Below are 22,804 nucleotides of genomic sequence, written 5' to 3'. Positions count from 1 at the left end.
GGAAAGTAGGGGAATGCTAGAACTTCTCTTAGATTTGTTATAATGTTGGTGCAACATTTCCGAATTTCACTCACTCTGTCTGGCAAAACTGTTGTCACTGGGACAGGAAGTAAGGATAAATCTTGCTAACATAGCTTTAAAAACAGAAAGGGGTTCTAGTCCTTCCCTACTCTAACACTAAAAAATTTTTTTTGTCTTACATACAAATTGACTTTGCTGTGTGCCGTAAGTGTAAATAAGTGTTGTAGCAACATAGGATGTTATTGTAGAAAGCTGTCTTTAAGGGCTTGTTCACACTTGCTAAATTACTGACGCTCAACAAACGCTACTATGGCCTTTGTAAAGTGTTACTAAGGGTGTCAGACTGGCGTCAATGAGCTTTAGAATGGGGCATTTTACAAGTGTTAAAATGCTCCCTAAATGCCCTATGCGTGGTTTCGTAGTGTTTGATGAGCGTGGAAAGTGACAGATTTTAACGCTCTGCAACCACCCCGAAAACCGCACAGAAAACACCTGCCAAGCATTTGCAGAGCGTTACCATAGACTTGAATGGGACGCTTTAAAAAACTTCAACACCTCCTGACACAACATGAAGCTTACATTTTGAAGCAAATCGATGCTAACGCTTCATGTTTTTGTAATGTGAACAGCACAATGTGCTGTCTATTGAATCTTGTAAATAGGAGTTTAAGGGACGTTTTTAACGCCTGTCAAACGCCTGTTCTAAAGCCAGTGTGAACTCAGCCTAAATCATAGTGGAAAAAATGTTGCTATATAAATAAATAAACTTGATACTAGAGTGATTTAGCAATTATTTTCTTCTAAATATTACAGATACAATATTACAGATATCATTCTTTTAATGCAGACATTTAATAATCAAGTACAAAAAAACTAAATTAACTAAAATATCCCATATACAAATGCAGTGCAAGATTATTTGTATGAATATTTAGCAAAGCAAAAAGTTAATGAATAACTAAAATACATAAGGTATATAAAAAACACTCAAATAAAAACATTCACTTGTGTATTTAAATGATATTAATTTCTGACCATCCAATTGCCCTTGTCAACCCTATATAGGTATTCCCAAACAATATGTCCTTTTTCAGTTTGATGCCGAAAATGGCAACCCATGTTCAAGATGTGGCCTTTCCAATGATATATATAACAATGACAATAAACTGCTGTTTGGCATCTATGCCATTTTGTTTTTTTCCATTTTATGGCAGATAAATTAGGCTTTGTTTAGGCAAAAATTGGGTTTAAACAGGTGGTAAGGAGGCATTGCATCACTACCTCACCAACTGTTAGTAGTCTCTGGAGCACAATCCAAATGTGGATTGGGCTTCAGAGGCAAGAGAATTTGAGAGAGTGTTTTTGTATAAATCTACCCTTAGTAGCATAATGTTGCCTTGATCTATTAATATTTTTTTTAACTATTATGACTATTACATTTACCAGCAAATAAGCATACATTTTAATTGATCTAAAATAAAGTAAAGTAATACAGTCTAAGCAATGCTGATTCAGTGGGGTTGATAAACTGAAAGAAGTAAATGTCTACAAGCTCTGATATCGTAGTGACTAAATTGAAGTTCGGCTCACTTCAATAATCAAGCACTAAACTAAGATAGCTTCCCTTTTGCTTAATTGGTGCTCTTTTTGCTAAGTGAATGTTCTTTACTGCTTTAGTAAGTAACTCTGAATAATCTAGATTTGGAAATTTTAAAGTAAATCCAAACTTCCACTGTGACTTATACCACTATAATTTATACCATTGATTTAAAAAAAGGATTATCACATTGTAATAGTTTTTTAATGTGTAAAAGTATATGCAAACTATGACAATTACCTTCTCTTATTTGCTAATTTTTGGTCTGTTAAATATGACATTAATAGCATTGTGTTTAACTGTGCAAAATAGTTGTTGATCTTGCCAGAAATATAATAAGACAATGGGATTGATTTACTAAAACTGGAGAGTGCAAAATCGGGTGCAGCTCTGCATAGAAACCAATCAGCTTCCAAGTTTTTTGTGAAAGCTTAATTGAACAAGCTAAAGTTAGAACAAGCTAAAGTTAGAAGTTAGAAACCCCAGTTTTACTAAATTAACCCCAATATCTTTTTGTGCTCTCTGCTGCACTTTTACCAGTTATCATTGTTCCAAGCCTTCTCTGTTGATTATAAAACTTTTCCCTATAGAGTTAGGGTGGTGAAGCGGCGTTCTATAATCCTAACATATTTCCTCTCCCGAGGTGACAAATTCTCTGGAGACACAGTATAGTGAGTGTACATTGTTACCTTAGGACAGGGAGTGTGTTATGGATAGGATCACCAGTTGTAAAAAAAATAAAAAAAAATAAACTAATGCAACCAATACATTTAAGGACTGGTCATCTGCAATACATTACATTTCATATTTTGGGGGTTTGAATACATGTTCAATTTATGTTACAAATTAAAATACACACAGAAATAGTACTGTTTTAGTAAATGTGTCAGTTAAAAAAGTACATCATAATAAACTTAAAAGAAAAAACAAATTAAGCATGTTTTCTACATAACTGTTTCCCAAAAACCTTTGTCTGCTTTGAGAAATTTATGGGTTGGTTTTGTACTTAATAAAAATCAAAATTGGTGAATAAATTAAGCTCTTCAAGATTAGCATAGCATAGGTAAGTTGTGCTGCTCGGTACATCATACGATTAAAATTCGGCAAACCTGGAGGAATTAAGCAAAAATTAGAACTTTGAAATTAAAGTTAAAATGGTTATATGTGCATGTCATATTGCAAGGAGGGTTACTTTGCAAAGCAAATCTGTTACATATGATAGCAGAGAACAGTTTCATAGTGTGGCCTTTACCAGAAATTTGTTTTTAAATCCATTTTGCTATTGCAGAATAAGCTGCAATGGAAAATTAGAAATTATGACACATTTTAAAGAGGATTGATAGAAGAACTAGTATGTTATCTAATGAAAAATAAGATGAAAATTGTATTATGCAAAATCATGTGCAGAGGAAACTGTGCACATGCTTGCACATAAATTGAAATATTTACTCTTTTAAATGTAAAAAAGAAAACTGGAATTTAATTGAATTTAATTATTTTGACTTATTTTGACATCTGTTAGGATGTGCTGTATAATAAATGTGTGTATTTGCGTGTTTTAGCTTGTACACGCACATTATAATTATTTTAGCTTTTCTTGGGTTTTGTTACGCATATGAAGTGTTAACATTGGTTTCAGACCGCATAATATATGTCTTTTTTTTTTTTGCCGATTGTTCACAAGTGGTTTTCTCATGCTGATCTCCTACTAATGAAGAAATGCTTGTCAGATCACCCATCTGATATTGTTTTGATAATCTGCCAGCACACTTATATACATACAGATACATCTACAAAAATAATGAATTGCATTCATACATAAAGGGAAAACAATATAAGGCACAAACTACAGGACATTTCAGCAGACTACTGTGTTATAAGGATTATCCAAAATAAAAGTAAAATAAATACCTTGATTGCATGCTTTGTAAATGGGCTCTTCCTTAGCAATCCCTGTAAAATAGTTTAAGTTATTAGTAATATCTGCTACATTTTTTAAGCTGAAAGCAAATTTAATTGCACAAAAATCACATTGAGTGCCACCTGTATTTATTGGGCTGTGTTTTTTAATAATAATTTCACATATATGGTCAATTAGCAGGCACTTCATAAACATATGGTACATATTTCTTTATTTGGTACCATCTAAAATTATATGACTGGGCATGCTAATGATGTGCAAATACTGACTTTCAGTATTTTCATGGCATAATGAGGATTTAAAATTTTAAAACAGTTTGCTGTTTTGTTTTGTTTTTCTTACCACTTGCACTGTATTACTGTAAGTACATAAGTACATTAGCAGTTGGGGTCCACTCAGTGAGTGTGTGATTGTGTGTGAGTGTGTTTTTTTTGGGGGGGGGAGGGGTGGCGTGGGAAGGTATGTGGAAGGTTTTTAAAAAGCAGCTTCACTAAAGGTGAATTTGTGCTTTAAAATATATCTAAAGCCCAAACTTTTCTGTTTTGAATATAGTAAAAAAAGTTAAACCACTCTTAGGTTTTTTTTTTTGCCTATTTTATTTTTTGGCACTTTCTGTCTGGTAGATAGAAAAGGAATTGAGAAGAAATCTCTTCATAGTGAGGAGAATTTCCCTTTTAAACACTTGTCACTAAAACTAGTGTCCTCGTTGCAAGATTACCCCTTTATTCCAGTCAGTGACAACTAAACATTTTAGATTTCCCTTCCTTTCATTTCTCAGTGACAATGATCACTAGGACAAATAGAAAGGTCAAATCTTCTCAGGGCACAGACAGCAATAAAAAAGCCTGACAATGGTTGTAATCATTCCCTGGTCTATCCAAAACTAAAACAAAGTTTTTAATTTAAATACATATGTATGTACAGTGTAATATTAATGTGGAACTAAATGTAGTGTGTCCCCTGACTATTTTTCATAATGTGAAATATGCACAGGCTTACCCATTTGTCTGCGCTCCTGCAGCTTTATGAGGTCTGTGCCCCTGTTGGCTATGCCCACCATTGTCATCTTTTTTTGTCTACTACATCTAGTAGTGGTAGTAGTACATCCAGCTTCTTCTCCCTCTGCCCCTTGGGGGGCCTCTGATGATGTAACTTCTGGAATGCTTGCTGGAGATACATTGTCCAGCAGATTCTATTTTCACCATATTCTGGCCAGGAGTGAGCTGGAGGTGTACACTGCACTGCAGGCAGTGAAAACTAAAAAATGGGCTAGCAAAGAGGCAAAGCAGTATTTTTTGGCAAAATAAACTTATAAAGTCTCATCTACCAAAAGGTAATTGCTAGGAAATGTTTCTTTTATAGTTTCATTTCACTTTAAGGAGCTGTAGAATTGCTTATACTGAAGATTAAAGTGGTTGTTAATGCTGAACATATTTTACCTTAATGTATTCCCTGCATTTATGCATACCTAGGTTATAATAATCTCCTGAGACATATTCCATTTTCCAGTCTTCTTTGGTTGTGTCATGTTTGTACTTGCATGTAAACTTCTTTCCCAGGTCATATTTTGGCACTTTTATCCAGCTGCTCATCGAATATGTGTTTGTGATGTTATTGTGTTCAATTTCACCTTGCTCTGACTGTACCTCTTTTTCGCCATTACCTTCATACCAGGCCACTTTGATGAGACCAGGGAAGAAATTTTGCAAGTTGCACATATAAATTGCGAACCCTTTTTTTGCCACTTGTTCGGGGCTAGACTTTAGGATGGCTACTTCTGGTTCCTTCAAAGGTTCATCTAGAAGAACATTGAAATCATTAATGGAAAAGTAAACTCCAACTCCAGTCAATTTTTTTTTCTCTTTTTTTTTTTGTTAGAGTAGGCATGTTTTTTTTTTTTTTTTTTGGTCTGTTATGAGATTTCTCTTCAATAACTGTTTCTGTGACACCAAAAAAATGAAGAGAAAAAAAGGGAGCAAGAAGTTAGTAGAATGCTCCCCAACGGGGACACAGACAACAACATGAACCTGACTAACCCTTAACATTGTTCAACAAAGAGTAGATTCAATTACATTTAGCAGAGATATGTTATCTTCTAATCATGCTATTTCTTGCTGCATGTCTAAGGACATCTTTGTGACAGGTTTCTTGTAACAATTTTCACTACATACCTAGTTTCAACAACCAGTCAATTCCATGCCATATATTTTTTTATAGACTTTATAGTAACATTCTATGTACAAGTTTTCAAAAAAGTTTAAAAAGCATCTTCACGTAAGCTCCAATTTTTGTTGATCCCAATGTATGCCAAAAAATACAGTTTTTTTTCCTTGCACGTGATTTGATATTTTTTGCAAAGTGATTTGTATTTTTTTTTATTCACTAAGCTAAATGAAAATTATCTTTGCAAAATGAACAGCTTATTAATAAATCAACCCTAAAAACTCCATGCTGGTAATAGGACTGATTTATGAAAATAAATTAAAATCTTCACTCAATCAATTGTAGCTATGTTCACTTTTAATACCCAGTTATGTGTAGATGAAAAATAAACAATGATTCTTCGCTTAATTATTGAGTGAATATTCTCAACTATTTTAGTAAATTAGCCTTAATTCAGATGATGAGAAAAGAACTTAGGATACACAAATATTAGCAGTAAGGTAAGAATAAATAAAATTTGTCTCTTAAAAAATGTACACATTTAATTAATAAAAGTTTGTTACTAAAGTCTAGTTCAGTCTACACCTGTATTACTTTGTATTCTTGATATACTACCATTTAATCAAGACTGAAGCAAACTATTATATCTTTTGATATCTTTAATAGCATTATTCTGCATATATATTTAGTTAAATAGTGTTTCTTGCTACATCATCTCTTTTTCAATAATTATTTCCTTGGATAAAATATTTTTTTTACATTTTTTACTGGCATAAAAACCATTTTTTTTAAATTAGAGTAGTCCCAGGATTACCGGTCAGTCAAAAAAATCTCTTTATAAGCACCTTTTTATTTTAGCGATGTAAATGTTTAATATTAACTTTTACCAGTTGTAGGAAAATTACTGGTTGTAGAGCAGCCTGGAATACTGGACTTGTTTTTTTATTTATTTTTTAACCACCCAAGTTTATATTGCCCATGCTAAAAAAAAAACAATGGAATTTGCCAAATCGGTGCATCAGTAGCTCTCTTTTGTTTGTGGCACATTCCCTTTAAGTAATGATACAGGTGTGTTTAAAGTGGTCATCTTTTATTGACATGTTTGTAATTGTCTAAAACTGTTATACTGCTATAACAGCTCCAGCATCCCTGGCAAAGTTTAATTTTGTCCCTACCCCTGTCAATGTCACATTTTCTCAATTTAAGCAAACAACTTTGCAGAGGGGAGCTCAATGGTGGATCAGGAAGATGTGTTCTGTGTAAAAGACTGTATATGATGTCACAATCTTCTCTCACTATAGGATACAATGAGAGGGACATCTAAACAATTCACTCATTAATTAGCAATAGATTTAGTACCTGAATGGACAGTGCGCACTGTGTAGAACACTGCAGCTAGTAGCACATGTTTATTTAAAAATGCAAATATGTGTCTGTAGGGACTAGTGTTCTGCTACAACAAACCATAGACAGTAAGGACTCTCCAGAAAAAAAGGAGCTCAAACAAGTCTTTTTTACTCACTGGGTGTTTTACTGGGTGTTTTTTGCTGAGGAGACCTTATGCCTGTGGTTCATTGTAGCCAGGCCTTAGAGACATGGAGCTCAGAAAACAATGGCAACCTTAGCTAGCATGTTATATTAATAGGTGCTACTTGCTGCAGTGCACTATACCATGTAAGTCATCCATCTCAGTAGGCATGCAGTGGCCATTCATTCACTGTCACTTATGCAGGACAACTTGGTTAATATGTAAATGTGGAGAAAAGTATGAACATACGTATGTGAATTAGGAAAAGGGTATTATTATACTGAATACTATTATCACATTTGTTAACTGCATACATTCATAATAAAACAATATTTTTCGGAATAGTAGTCCTTCAAAATTTGACAAATATGATAACCTGCTGACGTGCTATCAGAGAAGTGTGGGAGTTGATTACTGGTTGAACTACATGCTACATGCCTGCAGTTTTATCATCATGACCCACTAGAACAGTTATGACACTGAGGTTGTGTATTAGGTCACAAAAGCATAAATACATTTTAGATGTTCACAAATATATGTTTGGGTCTAGATCATATTGAAAGTCACCTTATTTTCCATTAAGCAAAAAAAAAAACTGATCATCATTTTCTTTTTTACAAAAACATAAACGCTAAAAAAAATTTATATCTAAATATCTAAGTGGTATATTTGATACTGATTAGAAGAAATGAAAAATAGCTGTAACTTGCATGTCATGGTTTCTGTAATTACCTTGATGATATCCCTCATATGCCAATATACATTATTTTTCTTCCCAACAAGCTCTATACTTACCAATAACCAAAAGTTTTTTGCCTGTACCAAATTTTTTTATGCTGCCATCCTTGCACAGTGCTGACTTTCTTAGCAAAAACCCTTTGTTGCAGGTTAAAACTCCTTATTAGTGGGTTGGATAGAAACAATGAGCTTAAACATGTAATTAAGGTGTATTAGTTGAAACTAGTATGCTTTCAGATTTTTTAAAATTTCAAAATGATGACATTCCAACTGTTATATATATTTAAATATATAAAAAAAAAAACAGAAAGGTTATAGGCAAACTTTAGGTATTTTCACACACTTACATAGCTTTCTTAATGGGTCTTTAAAAAAAGATTTGCCAGCCTTCCAAATAAACATCTGCTCGTAGTCTATTCCAACCAGTAGGAGTCTCTCTTGCCCACAGCTCAAATTGGTATCTAATATGAATACTGTAGTTGTACAATTTTGAGAATACGTAGGAGTCTATTTACAAGTGCTTTTACTGAAGATTCACACAACTCTTACTCTAGAGTCAACAGCTTTCTAATTAAATAGTATGTGAAAATGTGTAAATCTTTAGTGAAAGTTGTGATAAACAAACACTTATGCCCCATACACATGGTCAGACATTCCGACGACAAACTCACATTTTTTTCCAAGGATTTTGGCCCAAACTTGTCTTGCATACACACGGTCCCACAAAGTTGATGGAAAATCTGATCGTTCAGAATGCGGTGACATACAACACCTACAACGGGACTATAAAGAGGGCAGTAGCCAATAGCTTTTGTCTTGTAACTTATTCTGAGCATGCGTGGCACTTTGTCCGTCGGAATTGTCTACACACACGATCGGAATTTAAACGATTGGATGTTGGAAAATTTCAGATCCTGCTCTAAAACTTTGTGTGTCGGAAAATTCTGACGGAAAAAGTCAGATGGAGCCCACACATGATCAGATTTTCCGACAACATGATCCGATCGCACATTTTCTGTCTGAAAATCCGACTGTGTGTACGGGGCATTAAAGTGGACCTAAACCCTTTCTTTTTATCTTTCTCAGGTGTGCCCAAACAGTACAAAAGCATTATCTACTATGTGTTCATGTATGAATCTAAACCAAATGTTTTTTATAATAGAGGATCACTACTACAGACATACATTTAAATGCAGACTAAGCAAAATATACATTGGTGGGGAATGAGACAAACGATAGGGTTGATCTACTAAAGGTAATTCGATTGTGCACTTTGCAAGTGCAGTTGATCCAAATCTTAGTAAATGAGGGGAAATTCTGCTAACTTTCATGATTTTACTTTTCTTTATTTTCCTTGCTTATGGTTGGGTATATTTTGCAATATGAATCTTTACCTTATTTAGTAAGCTCTGGAGCATCTGCACTTGTGAAGTGCACTGTCTATTTTCCTTTAGTAAATCAACCCCTATCTGTGCCAAGAATGCAAGAGCTTAAACTGGAAGCAGAGACAATACTTTTTTTTCTGAAGAATTTTAACCATGCAAATTAAAAGTGGCTATTGTAAGCACTTCTGGGCATGGGGCAAATTTATTAGAATTGGTTAAACTCAAGCATCTTCAGTTTGCCTACAGACTCCTTAATCTATTGTTAATTTCCCCTCTTATTTTTTTACACAGCTGAAAATTCCTATGATTTGTGATATTATAGAATCGTGTAAAAACAGGAAATCCATAGCTGCTAGATTAAAAAGTTCTGAAAAAAAAACAAGTGTATTCATGAGGCTCTTTAGAACTGATCTTCTATAATTGTTGCTCCAATATAAAAATATAGAGGCATGAAGAATAAATAAAAATGTATATGCTTAATAGTGTTAATATATGCAATAAATATATACTGTATAGATATTAGAATACAACATTAAGGCCGGGTATAAAACTAGCTGTTGGCATGTCTCTGTTCTCCGTTTCAGGGGTGAATCCAGTCTTTTTGCCTGAATTTGGAACTGAAACTGAGCCAAAGATGCACAGGACCCTTTTCCAGTGCAGTCCATGGCCACCCCAGAGATGTGAGAGCCAGTCACAGTCTCCTGTCATGCAAATTGGATGCGGGGAAATCTGCATCCAATTCACATAAGTGTGAACACAGCCTTAGTGGTCCTTTAGAAAGAGTTGCTTGTTCCAGTACTAAGACTGAGGAATAATTATAAAGTGGTGAATGATCAGTTCAGTAAATGTAGATTTGCAGTCAGGTTGCTCGGCACAATTCATTATAATGTAGTTGGATAATCAAGAAATCACTGGAAGGTCTTCTACTTATTCCTATGAAGTACCTGTCATGTTCACTGTAACTCAGTCCCATACTCTTACCACACATGTTTACAGGAGATCATTGCATTGTAAATGAGGATTTTAGATTTTAAATCTCTACTTGCTTATTCACCTGCAGTTGAGGAGATTTATATGTTCCCAATATGTGAGGATGAATGGATGTCCTATGTCTAAAATGGCTGGCATTTTAAAGACAATGCATTTATTCTACATTTCCTACATATACAAATCTAATAAGGAGGACCTTTATGTAAATTAGAAATGCACATATTTTGGAAGCTGGAGTACATGTGATTTCTGGTTAGGGTTTACCAGTACTCCACTACTTAAATTTTTTTTAGGTTAATTCATTTTTAGACTCTTGTTTTATATTTTTGAGGGTTAATAAGTTTGGAAATTCTTAGTAGTTTTACTGAATATTAGTTTTCAACATGTTCTTGCAAGTATTGGGGGAACTGATATTGTATGCTACTCCAAACTGTTATTTAGGAAGGTATATGGTGTCACTCCCCCATATGTATACGTTTGTTCATTTGTTTCATTGTTTTAAAATTTACAACAAAAACATAATTTATAAAAAAGAAATAATAAACAGTGGTAACATATAGAAATATATGCATTAACTGAATAAAGACTAAATAAAATATTGGTTCTTACCTGTTACAAAAAGTCTTGTACCTGAACCAAAAACTTTCCATGTACACCATGCTTTGTGCCTTACACAAAAAGGTCTGGTGATTCATTAGAACTTAATTGCTAGCTATAAATAGAAGATCTAGCATACATACGTTTTGGATGCATACTAGTCCAGCTCACAAGATTTGACCAATATCTATAAATGGCACAACTATATTAGGCAGTTCTGTGATTAATTAAAAAATAAATCAGTAGGATTATTGCATCCATCCTTTGCCCCAATTTTAGTTTAGTGTTTCTTAGTCTAATGAGTGCAAGACACCTGCATTTGTATGGATAGTCTTCATGGAAATTACATTTTCAAGAACACCAAGATCAGCAACCATAAACAACCTAAACTTTCCAGGAGAACATTATACAAAATTTGCACGTTTCTGTGGAACTCTCAAAATTGAGTACAATAAATAAATAGTTAAACATTTTAGGAAGGTGTTTCTAATTTTAATATGTTTTTGTTTCTGTGTACTTATAGTGTCAGCTTTGTATATATAGATCCTCTTCTTACACACAGTGTGAAACTTACTGGGATACAGAACTGCTGTCTGTAGTATTTTTTTCTCTTAAATTATAATAAAAATAATGTAACTAATAACTATGTTTCAATCTATGAGAACTGTGCAGGCTACTGCTGTGATCACTGAAGCGATAGCTATATTTGTACATACCAGGCAGTTCATAATTGGTAGTGGGTACTGATGGAGCATGGGAATGTGCAGGGGAGCATAGTAGGGTGGACTCAATATGGTCTGTAAACTTAACTTAAGCCCAGTCTGGCACTTACTTTGTCCAGAATTGGTTAATTGCCCTTCTCAAAAATGTTTCTATTCTATGGCAACTTTTTGATAAAGAGGGAATAAAATTGAATTTCGGATTCAAAATGAGGCTATACATAAATCATTTTATTATGGGAGCACATTGATGGCATTTATTTTTTAAAGAAGTAAAGGATGTTTGCTTAGAATAATAAATATGGTTCACTTTGAATACTGCAAGGATATCGAAAAAAAGAACATGAAATTTCTTGTACTTAATTGGATGACTGAAGTGAAAAAGCCTACCTTATTCCCTAAGCTAAGTGTAAAAACCAATACAAAAACAATGGGGTGAAATAGAAGCTAAACATTATTATTATATTAGTATTATAAATTTATTAAATAATTAGTAATTCAATAATTGTTTTTAAAACCAATTATAAAGAGTCCTTAAAAAAAAAGGTCAACAATGGACTATTGTAAATTGCACTATGCATGCATACCTTCACAACTTTCCTCCATATCAATCCCAATTTCAAGAAGACTAGCATATCATCCACAATTGGACCAAATGCCTTGCAGGAGGCTATATGGATTAAAGAGGAGAAAAAACTCAAACAGGTATCTTTTCCAAACTGCATGAAGACAACAAGTGTACAATAGCCACACAACAGAGGGTCCAACAGTTGCGGATGCAATATACAAAAAACGACTTCCATTTCAGTTTCATAAAATATGGGATGTTGGTACTATATGTAAGAAATAAGCACACCTTTACTTTTTACACAAGTTTCCTATTATAGTTTACCTTGTGAACTGGAGTCATTTTCTACAATCCTTTACATTACAAAGTATTGTCTCATTCTACAACAATGAAAAAGCACATTCATTCTCAAGCAATGTGTTCCACTGGCCATAAGTTGGCAAGATACATTGTAACAGAAGAAGAAAATACAGCAGTGTGAGCACAATGATGATTGATTCAAGGTTACTGTTTTGCCTTCACTGACTCTTCCCACAGGAAGGTAACCAAGGTAAACACCTTCAAATCAGCTTAGAAAGATCAAGTTACCAACCTGTACTGTCCAGTAGGGACATATATATCGCCACACCGAATGGACAGACATACAATTCATTTTGCAGTAAAGACAGATCTCATCTATGCAATTTCTCTCTCTCTCTCTCTCTCTCTCTCTCTCTCTCTCTCTCTCTCTATCTCTCTATCTCTCTATCTCTCTATCTCTCTATCTCTCTATCTCTATCTCTCTATCTCTATCTCTATCTCTCTCTCTATCTATCTATCTATCTATCTATCTATCTATCTATCTATATATATATATATATATTACCCCATTTGCCCTGAAGTGGTAGACTTCACCAGCAGTTGGCTAATGAAAACTTGTTAAGCCGCGTACACACGGGCGGACTGTCTGTCCAACTTAGTCCGCCGAAACACATTTCAGCGGACAGTCCGCTCGTGTGTGGGCTTCAGCGGACTTTTTCAGCGTGCAGTCTGGCGGACTAAGTATTTCGGAATTTCCGTAATATTGTCCGTCGGACTCGCATTTCGGCGGACAATCCGCCCGTGTGTGTGCCAGTCCGCCATACTTTTTAAATGAGCGGACTTTTCCCGCCCGGAGAAAAGTCCGCTCATTTCGAGCGGGTATCCAGGTAGGCGGGGCCCGCGAAGGAGACGTCGCTGGCCCCGCCGCCTGGTATGGACTTAAAGGGGAACCCCAACGCTGAAAAAAATCGGCGTGGGGGTCCCCCCCAAGTCCACAACAGACCCTTGTCCGAGCACGCTACCCGGCCGGCCAGGAAAGGGGGGCGAGCAAGCGCCCCCCCTCCTGAGCCGTACCAGGCCGCGTGCCCTCAACATGGGGGGATGCCTTGGGGAAGGGGGGACCGCGCGGCCCCCCCACCCCAAAGCACCTTGTCCCCATGTTGATGAGGACAAGGGCCTCTTCCCGACAACCCTGGCCGTTGGTTGTCGGGGTCTGCGGGCGGGGGGCTTATCGGAATCCGGGAGCCCCCGGATACCGGCCCCCCACCCTATGTGAATGAGTATGGGGTACAATGTACCCCTACCCATTAACCTGTAAAATAAAAGTACCAAAAAAAACACAACACACGAGATAAAATACTTTATTGCACAACTCCGGGGGTCTTCCATCTTCGGGGGTCTTCTCGCCGGACTCCTCCGCTATCTTCTTGTAGCTCTTTTGCTAGCGGAGGAGTCCGGCTTTCTTTCTCGCCGCCGGCCTCTTCTCCCGACTTTGGGGGTCTTGTCCCCCTCTTCGGTTCTTCTGCCGGGCCACCGCGCCTTCTTATAGCTCTTTTACAGGCGGTGGCCCGGTCTTCTGTCGCCGCCGTCGCCGCCGCCTTCCGTTCTTCTTCTTCTTCTTCTTCTTCTTCTTCTTCAGGAGATGTTGCCTCGACGATCTCTCCGGCCGGAATGCCAGGGCTGCGCGGCCACTTATATAGGGACAATGGGGCGGTGTCACATGGCTTTATGTCACATGGGTTGGTCACATGGGTTGATGTCACATGGGGACTATGACATCTTAAGGGGGCGGGGTCACCATGTGATACCAACCCATGTGACATAAAGCCATGTGACACCGCCCCATTGTCCCTATATAAGTGGCCGCGCAGCGCGGCCCTGGCATTCCGGCCGGAGAGATCGTCGAGGCAACATCTCCTGGAGAAGAAGAATAAGAAGAAGAAGAACGGAAGGCGGCGGCGACGGCGGCGACAGAAGACCGGGCCACCGCCTGTAAAAGAGCTATAAGAAGGCGCGGTGGCCCGGCAGAAGAACCGAAGAGGGGGACAAGACCCCCAAAGTCGGGAGAAGAGGCCGGCGGCGAGGAAGAAAGCCGGACTCCTCCGCTAGCAAAAGAGCTACAAGAAGATAGCGGAGGAGTCCGGCGAGAAGACCCCCGAAGACAGAAGACCCCGGAGCTGTGCAATAAAGTATTTTATCTCGTGTGTTGTGTTTTTTTTGGTACTTTTATTTTACAGGTGAATAGGTAGGGGTACATTGTACCCCATACTCATTCACATAGGGTGGGGGGCCGGTATCCGGGGGCCCCCTTATTAAAGGGCGCTCCCGGATTCCGATAAGCCCCCCGCCAGCAGACCGCGACAACCAACGGCCAGGGTTGTCGGGAAGAGGCCCTTGTCCTCATCAACATGGGGACAAGGTGCTTTGGGGTGGGGGGGCCGCGCGGCCCCCCCTTCCCCAAGGCACCCCCCATGTTGAGGGCACGCGGCCTGGTACGGCTCAGGAGGGGGGGCGCTCGCTCGCCCCCCTTTCCTGGCCGGCCGGGTAGCGTGCTCGGACAAGGGTCTGTTGTGGACTTGGGGGGGGCCCCCACGCCAATTTTTTTCGGCGTTGGGGTTCCCCTTTAAGTCCATTCCAGGCGGCGGGGTCAGCGACGTCTCCTTCGCGGGCCCCGCCTACCTGGAGACGCGCTCGAAATGAGCGGACTTTCCTCCGCGTGTGTGGGCGAGTCTGTTCATTTCAAAAGTAGGTCGGATAGTATGGCGGACTTAGTACGCCCTATTAGTCCGCTCAAAAAGTGCCGTGTGTGGGCAAGTCCGTTCATTCGAAAGTATGACGGACTGTCCGTCGGATTGTCTGACGGACTAAGTTGGCCAGACAGTCCGCCCCGTGTGTACACGGCTTAATGGTTTCCACAAATGCCAACATTCTATTCTCACTTGAGCAAGTAATGCTTAATGCTGAATTTCAAATAACCGCATACAAGAGCTTTTCATGTTCTTTCTACACCTGCTTCTCTATAACTCTCCACTTTTAAACCTCGCTGTATTTGTCTCTTCCCTTCTATATATTTCTCCATGGATTATCGTGAATCAGCCTCCAGGACTAGTTTTATGCTTCTTTAATGACTTCTCTTCCTGGCTACTTTATTTTCTTTCCTCTGAAATACCCACTATAATCCTTGGCCCCTTTAACATCCCTGATAATGTTAACAGCCCAACTGCCTCTACACTCCTCAATCTAACCTCGTCTTTTGGCCTAACACAATGGATACACACTTCAACTCACTTTGATGGAAACACCCTTGACCTTCTATTGTCCCAACTCTGTACTAGGGATGAGCCGAACACCCCCCGGTTCAGTTCGCACCAGAACTTTCGAACGGACCCCAAATTCGAACGAACTTTAGAACCCCATTGACGTCTATGGGACTCGAACGTTCGAAATTAAAAGTGCTAATTTTAACGGCTAATATGCAAGATACTGTCCTAAAAAGGGTTTGGGGACCTGGCTCTTGCCCCAGGGGACATGGGTCAATGCCTAAAATGTTTTTAAAAATGGCCGTTTTGGCGGGAGCACTGATTTTAATGATGATTAAAGTGAAAAAAAAAGTGAAATATTCCTTTAAATATGGTGCCTGGGGGATGTCTGTAGTATGCCTGTGAAGTGCCACGTGTTTCCCATGTTTAGAACAGTCCCTGCACAAAATGACATTAAACAGAAATAACATCATTGAAAACTGCTTGCGGTTTTAATGTTATATCTGGTTCCTGCAATATGGTTGAAAACCATTGAGAAAAATGGCATGGGTAGCCCTCCCTGCCCATTACCAGTCCCTTTGGGTCTTGTACGCATATCAAGGGGAACCCTGCACCCATATTAAAAAAAGGAAATGCGTATGGCCCCCAGGCCCTATATACTCAGAACAGCAGTATAAAGGCGATGCAAACAAGACAGGGACTGTGTAGGTTTGTTGTGTTAAGTTGAATCTGTTTGTAATTTTCAACTGGTACATTTTTAAAGTGTAGCTCCAGTCAAAAAAACTATTTTTAAGCTTTTTGGAAAACATAGGGAAGGGTTATCACCCCTGTATAATTTGTTTTGTCGTTCATCTTTTTTCATCTCACTTGCTGTTGTCTCCTTCCGTTTGCAAGTAGGAGATGTTTGTAAGTTGGATGTTTGAAAGTAGGGGCCTGCCCTATATGCTCTGCAGAAATGGCGGAACAAGGTGTTGGTTTTGCCACAACATTGCAAGCCCTCAAAGTGACTCTTGGTGGGCGCTGGAGCGCCCTGCTGTGAACGATTATATCAAGAATTGTAATTACATGCCATTGTTGAACAGTGGTAGAAAAATTGACCTTTGGTGGTTGTGGTGCTGGTGCCACAACACTATAAGTCCTCACAGTTACTCTGGGTGGGCACAGAAACGGGCCCTCCTCTGAAATATTATATCAAGAATTGTAATTACATGTCCCTGTTAAACAGGGGCAGAAAAATTGGGCCTTAGGCACTGGTGCTGGTGCCACGACACTGCAACCTCTCCCATATACTCTAGTTTTATTGCAGGAATTAGCCCTGCTGCAAAGCATTGCATCAAAAATTGTACTTAAAAGCCCCTGTTAAACAGGGGCAGAAAAATTGGGCCTTAGGCACTGGTGCTGGTGCCACGACACTGCAACCCCTCCCATATACTCTAGTTTTATTGCAGGAATTAGCCCTGCTGCAAAGCATTGCATCAAAAATTGTATTTAAACGCCCCTGTTAAACAGGGGCAGAAAAATTGGGCCTTAGGCACTTGTGCTGGTGCCACGACACTGCAACCTCTCCCATATACTCTAGTTTTATTGCAGGAATTAGCCCTGCTGCAAAGCATTGCATCAAAAATTGTACTTAAACGCCCCTGTTAAACAGGGGCAGATAAATTGGGCTAATGGCATCACCCAGAACCAGAAATGTTTTTCCAACATATCAGCGGAGGAGGAAGAGGATAGACAATCAACATAACAGGACAGTCACTCAGCATCAGCATAGGCAGTCTTGAAGGGATGTGATATTTCAAAAAAAATTATTCGGTTACATCAGCTTCAGGTGCTTGGTAGCTGTGGGTGATCCAAGACTGATTCATCTTGATGAAGGTCAGTCGATCAACTGATTCGGTGGACAGGCGCACCCTGTGATCGATAACAAAGCCTCCAGCAGCACTGAAGGTGCGTTCCGAAAGAACGCTGGATGCAGGACAGGCCAGTAGCTCAATTGCATACTGTGCAAGCTCTGGCCAGTGATCCATCCTCAAGACCCAGTAAGCCAGAGGATTTTCGGTGGGAAAGGTGTCCAAGTCTGACCTTGCCCCTAGGTATTCCTGAACCATGTAAATCAGACGCTGGCGATGGTTGCTGGAACCGATCATACCTTGGGGCTGCGGACTAAAAAATTGTCTGAAAGCATCAGTCAGACGGCCACCTTCTCCACCGCTCCTTCTGACCGATGCCTCAGCAACACGTTGTCCAGGACCAGGCCTTTGTAACCTCCCAGTCTCTGGGAACGCGTTGCACAGACCTTTCTGCAAGGCCTCCCGGAGATGTCTCATCCTCTGCTCCCTCTGCGATGGCAAGATAAGGTCGGCAACCTTACCCTTGTACCGTGGATCAAGGAGAGTGGCCAGCCAGTAATGGTCCCTCTCCTTGATCCGAAGAATACGAGGATCCTTCCGCAGGCTTTGCAGGATCAGGGAGGCCATGCAGCGTAGGTTAGCTGAGGCATTCGGTCCGGAGTCCTCTGGGTCACTAAGGGCAACATGATCCGCAGCTACCTCCTCCCAGCCACGTACATGTCCACGTGTTTCTTGGGACTGTAAATCATCCCTACAAGACTGCTGCTGCTGATGCTGAGTGCCAGCCTCCACCTCCATGCTGACACAATCATCCTCCTCCTCCTCTTCCTCCTCCTCATCCTCTTCCTGTGTGATGGGTGGCACAGCAGGAACACTGTCTGGATAAAGGGGGCCTTGAGAGGCAAGGAAGTCCTCCTCTTCCTGCCTCTGTTCTGCCTCAAGTGCCCTGTCCATTATTCCACGCAGCGTATGCTCCAAGAGGTGGACAAGAGGTACAGTGTCACTGATGCATGCACTGTCACTGCTCACCATCCTTGTGGCCTCCTCAAACGGTGACAGGACAGTGCATGCATCCCTGATCATGCCCCACTGGCGTGGTGAGAAAAAACCGAGCTCCCCTGACCCTGTCCTGGTGCCGTAGTCGCACAGGTACTCATTGATGGCCCTCTGCTGCGTGTGCAGCCGCTGCAGCATGTTCCACCTGGTGGGCATGTCACATATAAGGCGGTTCTTGGGCAGGTTCAACTCCTTTTGGAGCTCAGCCAGCCAAGCACAGGCATTAAATGATCGGCGGAAATGCACACAGACTTTCCTGGCCTGCTTCAGTACATCCTGTAAGCCGGGGTACCTGCCCAAGAACCGCTGCACCCCCAGGTTAAGGACGTGAGCTACACAGGGCACATGGGTCAGTTGTCCCTGTCGGAGGGCGGAGAGGAGGTTGGTGCCATTGTCACAAACCACCATTCCTGGCTTAAGCTGGCGTGGCGTCAACCACCTCTCAGCCTGCCCCTGCAGAGCTGACAAAACATCCGCCACAGTGTGGCTCCTGTCCCCCAAACAAACCAGCGCAAGCACGGCATGGCATCGTTTTGCCTGCGTACTTGCGTAGCCCCTGGAACGCCTACGGAGCACCGCTGGTTCTGAGGACAGAGCACCGGAAGAGGCCATGGAGGAAGAAGAAGAAGAGGGGGTGGAGGAGAGAGGTGTGTCACAACCAATAGTAGCATTTTGGAGGCGTGGTGGCGGAACAACCTCCAACACTACTGCACCTTGTCCTGCATCCTTCCCAGCTGCCAGAAGAGTGACCCAATGGGCCGTGAAAGACAGGTAACGTCCCTGTCCATGCCTGCTGGACCATGAGTCAGCAGTAATATGCACCTTACCACTGACCGCCCTGTCCAGCGAGGCAAGGACATTGCCTTCCACATGCCGGTAGAGAGCCGGAATCGCCTTCCGTGAGAAAAAGTGGCGTTTGGGGACCTGCCACTGAGGAACCGCACATTGTACAAACTCACGGAAGGGGGCAGAGTCTACCAACTGAAAAGGCAGCAGTTGAAGTGCTAGCAATTTAGCCAAGCTAGCATTCAACCGCTGGGCATGTGGATGGCTGGGAGTGAACTTCTTTCGCCAGGTCCTGCAGCTGGGGCAGGGACATTTGCCGGCTATAATCGGACGTGGGTGTACCACTAGCAGAGTTCCCGGAAGCACTTGGCTGAGACACACCTAATTCTACACCTTCATTCCTCTCAGAGCAGGTTTCAGAGAGGACTGAAGGTCTAGTGGGGTTGGAGATGCCAGCTGATGAGGAGCAAGGAGAGGTCCGCTTTGTTCTTTGGTGTGGGTCTTTGAGGTACGCTTGCCAACGAGCTGCATGGCAGGTCAACATATGTCTGGTCAAGCATGTGGTGCCCAAGCGGCTGATGTTTTGGCCACGCGAGATACACTTGAGACATATGTTGCAAATAGCAGCGGTGCGATCTGATGCACTCGTCTCAAAAAAGGCCCAACCCAAAGAACTTTTAGAATACTGCGCAGAGTCAGCGCCCTGCACAGGCGGAGCTCTGCGGTGTGATTCAGTCGGTGTGCTGCCCCTAAGCTGGCCCCCGGAGGGCATCCTGCCTCGTTGGACATGTGCCTCCTCCTCCTCCTCCTCCTCTCTCCTACCAGGCACCCACGTGGAGTCAGTGCCCTCATCATCCCCTCCCTCTTCATCGCTGTAGCAAACCTGGCAGTATGCTGCAGCTTGTGGAACATGACTGCCAGATTGCTGTCCTTCTTGAGCATCCCCTCTCTCTGCGCTCACGCTACTGCCTTCCTCTAGCTGAGTGTCATCATCAGAGCCCACAAAACACTGGGCATCCTCCTGGAGCATGTACCCAACACTGTGCTCAAAGAGTTCAGGAGACTCCTCAGGAGGACGTGGTGGGTCTAGGGAAGGAGTCACTGATGATGACATTGAGAGGAGGGGAGACGATGCGTTGGCATCTGCTTTGCAAGTACCCTGAGACTGGGTGAGAGAGGATAAGGAGGATGAAGAGGGCTTGGTCATCCACTCTACCAAGTCATTGGCATGTTGCGGTTCAACAAGCGTGTCCCATGGCCACGTGCTGATGACAATGCACCGCGTCCACGACCAGCACTGTTGTCTCTAGACACAGAGCCTGCTTGCCCTCTTTTATCGGCTCGCGCCTGTCTGCCTCTCCTTGCTGGCCTTCCAGACATGGTAATGGCCTGAAGGGAGTTGGGTAAAACAGCAGTGTAATGGAGTCACACAACACCCACTAAGCCCTGCAGATGGCTCTATTAGAGAACAGCAATGAACGGTAGATACAGGTGTATATTGTGCTGGAGTCACACAACACCCACTAACTCCTGCAGATGCCTTTATTATAGAACACCAGAGATAAAGGGGTATACTGTAATTGAGTCACACAACACCCACTAAGCCCTGCAGATGGCTCTATTAGAGAACAGCAATAAAGGGTAGATACAGGTGTATATTGTGCTGGAGGCACAAAAGACCCACTAACTCCTGCAGATGCCTTTTTTATAGAACACCAGAGATAAAGGGGTATATACAGATGTATACTGTGCTTTGCTGGAGGCACACACAACTTCCAATAACTCCTGCAGATGGCAAGTGGGCTCAAATAGAGAAGAGCTATGTAGGTGGATATAGCGGTGTGTACTGGGTACAGAGCATGCAGACAGCACGCACAAGCTCCTAACACTACTGACTGCAAGCTCTATTATAAAAGATAGATCACTAGCTATATAGGTGAGGTGAATATAGCGGTGTATACTGCGGTCAGGGCACACAGACAACAACCACTACACAACAGCAAGATCGAAAATCGTCCGAAAACGATCGGTGTGTACTGTGTTGAAGGTACACAGAACACCCACTAACTGCTTCAGACGCCAACACACTACACTAGGCCGCCGCGCTGGTGGCCTTATATAGTGTGGGGAGTGTACTACACAGCCTGAGCTATGATTGGCCACAGGCATCCTGCCTGTGGCCAATCATGGCTCTCCTCGCTGCTGGCGCTGTGATTGGCCAAGCATGCGGGGTCACAGTGCATGCTTGGCCAATCATGAGCCAGCAATGCACTGCGATGACGCAGTGCATTGTGGGCCGTGAGCGCCACACGAATTTGGCGTGAACGGCCCATAACGTTCGGAATTCGCCAAACGGGCGAACAGCCGATGTTCGAGTCGAACGTATGTTCGACTCGAACACGAAGCTCATCCCTACTCTGTACTCCTTGTAACTTCCCAAACACCTACTCTTTTTTTTTTTTCCCCGTAAATTTTATTAAAGTTTTACCAAGTATATACATACAGTGGTTACAGAAGTAAATACACAGCAATCGTGTGTTTATGTACTCTTTTCTTATCTCTGACCATAACTTTATCTGTTTCTTACTCTCCCTAACCTAATTCCCCATCCCTTCAACCAGCAAACTATTACCCATAGAAACCTCTGCACTTAAACCATTATTTTCTCTATTTTTGTAACAGAAAGCCTTTTCTTATCATAACCTTTCAATTTCTGTCTACAACAGTTTACTCTCATCCTCCCTGGAAACACTGGCACAGCTTTGGCAAACATATGATACTATAAATCTCAAAGGACATTGTTGTGTTCTTGAGCAACTGTGGCATAAAGCTAAATCACTGCAAAATTTTAGCCAATATAAATCTGCCCTCCAAAAATACAGTTACTGCCTCCATGCCGCCAAACAGACCTGTTTCATCACTCTTATCAACAACCTCCCATTTAGTCCTCACCACCTCTTTTCTACCCTTAACTCTCTACTTGCTCTTCCCAGCCCCCCCCCCCCCCCCCCCAAGGTTGATGCAATTTTTCATGAGATCACCACTGTTCGGTCATTCCTCACCACCTAACATTCACACATTCCTTCCTTATACCCTTCAACTCACATCTTCAGGCTCTACCTCTCTGATGGTGTCTTCCCTACCCCTCTAAAACATGCACTGGTCACGCCTGTATAACAAAAACACACTTAACTTCTCCTGTCTGAACAGCCTAATATTCATTTGTAATCAGAGTCTTCAAGTGGGAAATGCAATATTCCTAAGAAACAAGGGCTGAGGTATGCCACGGCCTAGCTGGTCAGTATGCCTGAAAAGAGGGCATACC

General features: G+C 41.3%; 1 protein-coding gene across 1 annotated transcript in view; it reads right to left on the bottom strand.

Moving 5' to 3' along the window:
• Positions 1-842: 842 nt before the first annotated feature.
• Positions 843-22,804, bottom strand: part of LOC143998038 (uncharacterized) — a 73,999-nt gene continuing 52,037 nt past the window's right edge. The window contains exons 5-10 of the mRNA XM_077493817.1: positions 12,247-12,329; positions 10,953-11,034; positions 4,979-5,337; positions 4,539-4,731; positions 3,530-3,571; positions 843-2,727 (exon numbers count right to left, since the gene is read on the bottom strand). Coding sequence (XP_077349943.1) covers positions 2,606-2,727; positions 3,530-3,571; positions 4,539-4,731; positions 4,979-5,337; positions 10,953-11,034; positions 12,247-12,329 — 881 coding nt within the window. The 3' untranslated portion in view covers positions 843-2,605. The remainder of the gene's footprint in view (positions 2,728-3,529; positions 3,572-4,538; positions 4,732-4,978; positions 5,338-10,952; positions 11,035-12,246; positions 12,330-22,804) is intronic.

Source organism: Lithobates pipiens, unplaced genomic scaffold, assembly GCF_037356315.1.
Source record: "Lithobates pipiens isolate NorthernLeopardFrog02 unplaced genomic scaffold, aLitPip1_a1.2 Scaffold_19, whole genome shotgun sequence".
In the NCBI taxonomy this organism is placed as follows: Eukaryota; Metazoa; Chordata; class Amphibia; order Anura; family Ranidae; genus Lithobates; species Lithobates pipiens.
The sequence above is the reverse complement of the archived record's forward strand: the minus strand, read 5'-3'. Positions and strand labels throughout refer to the sequence as shown.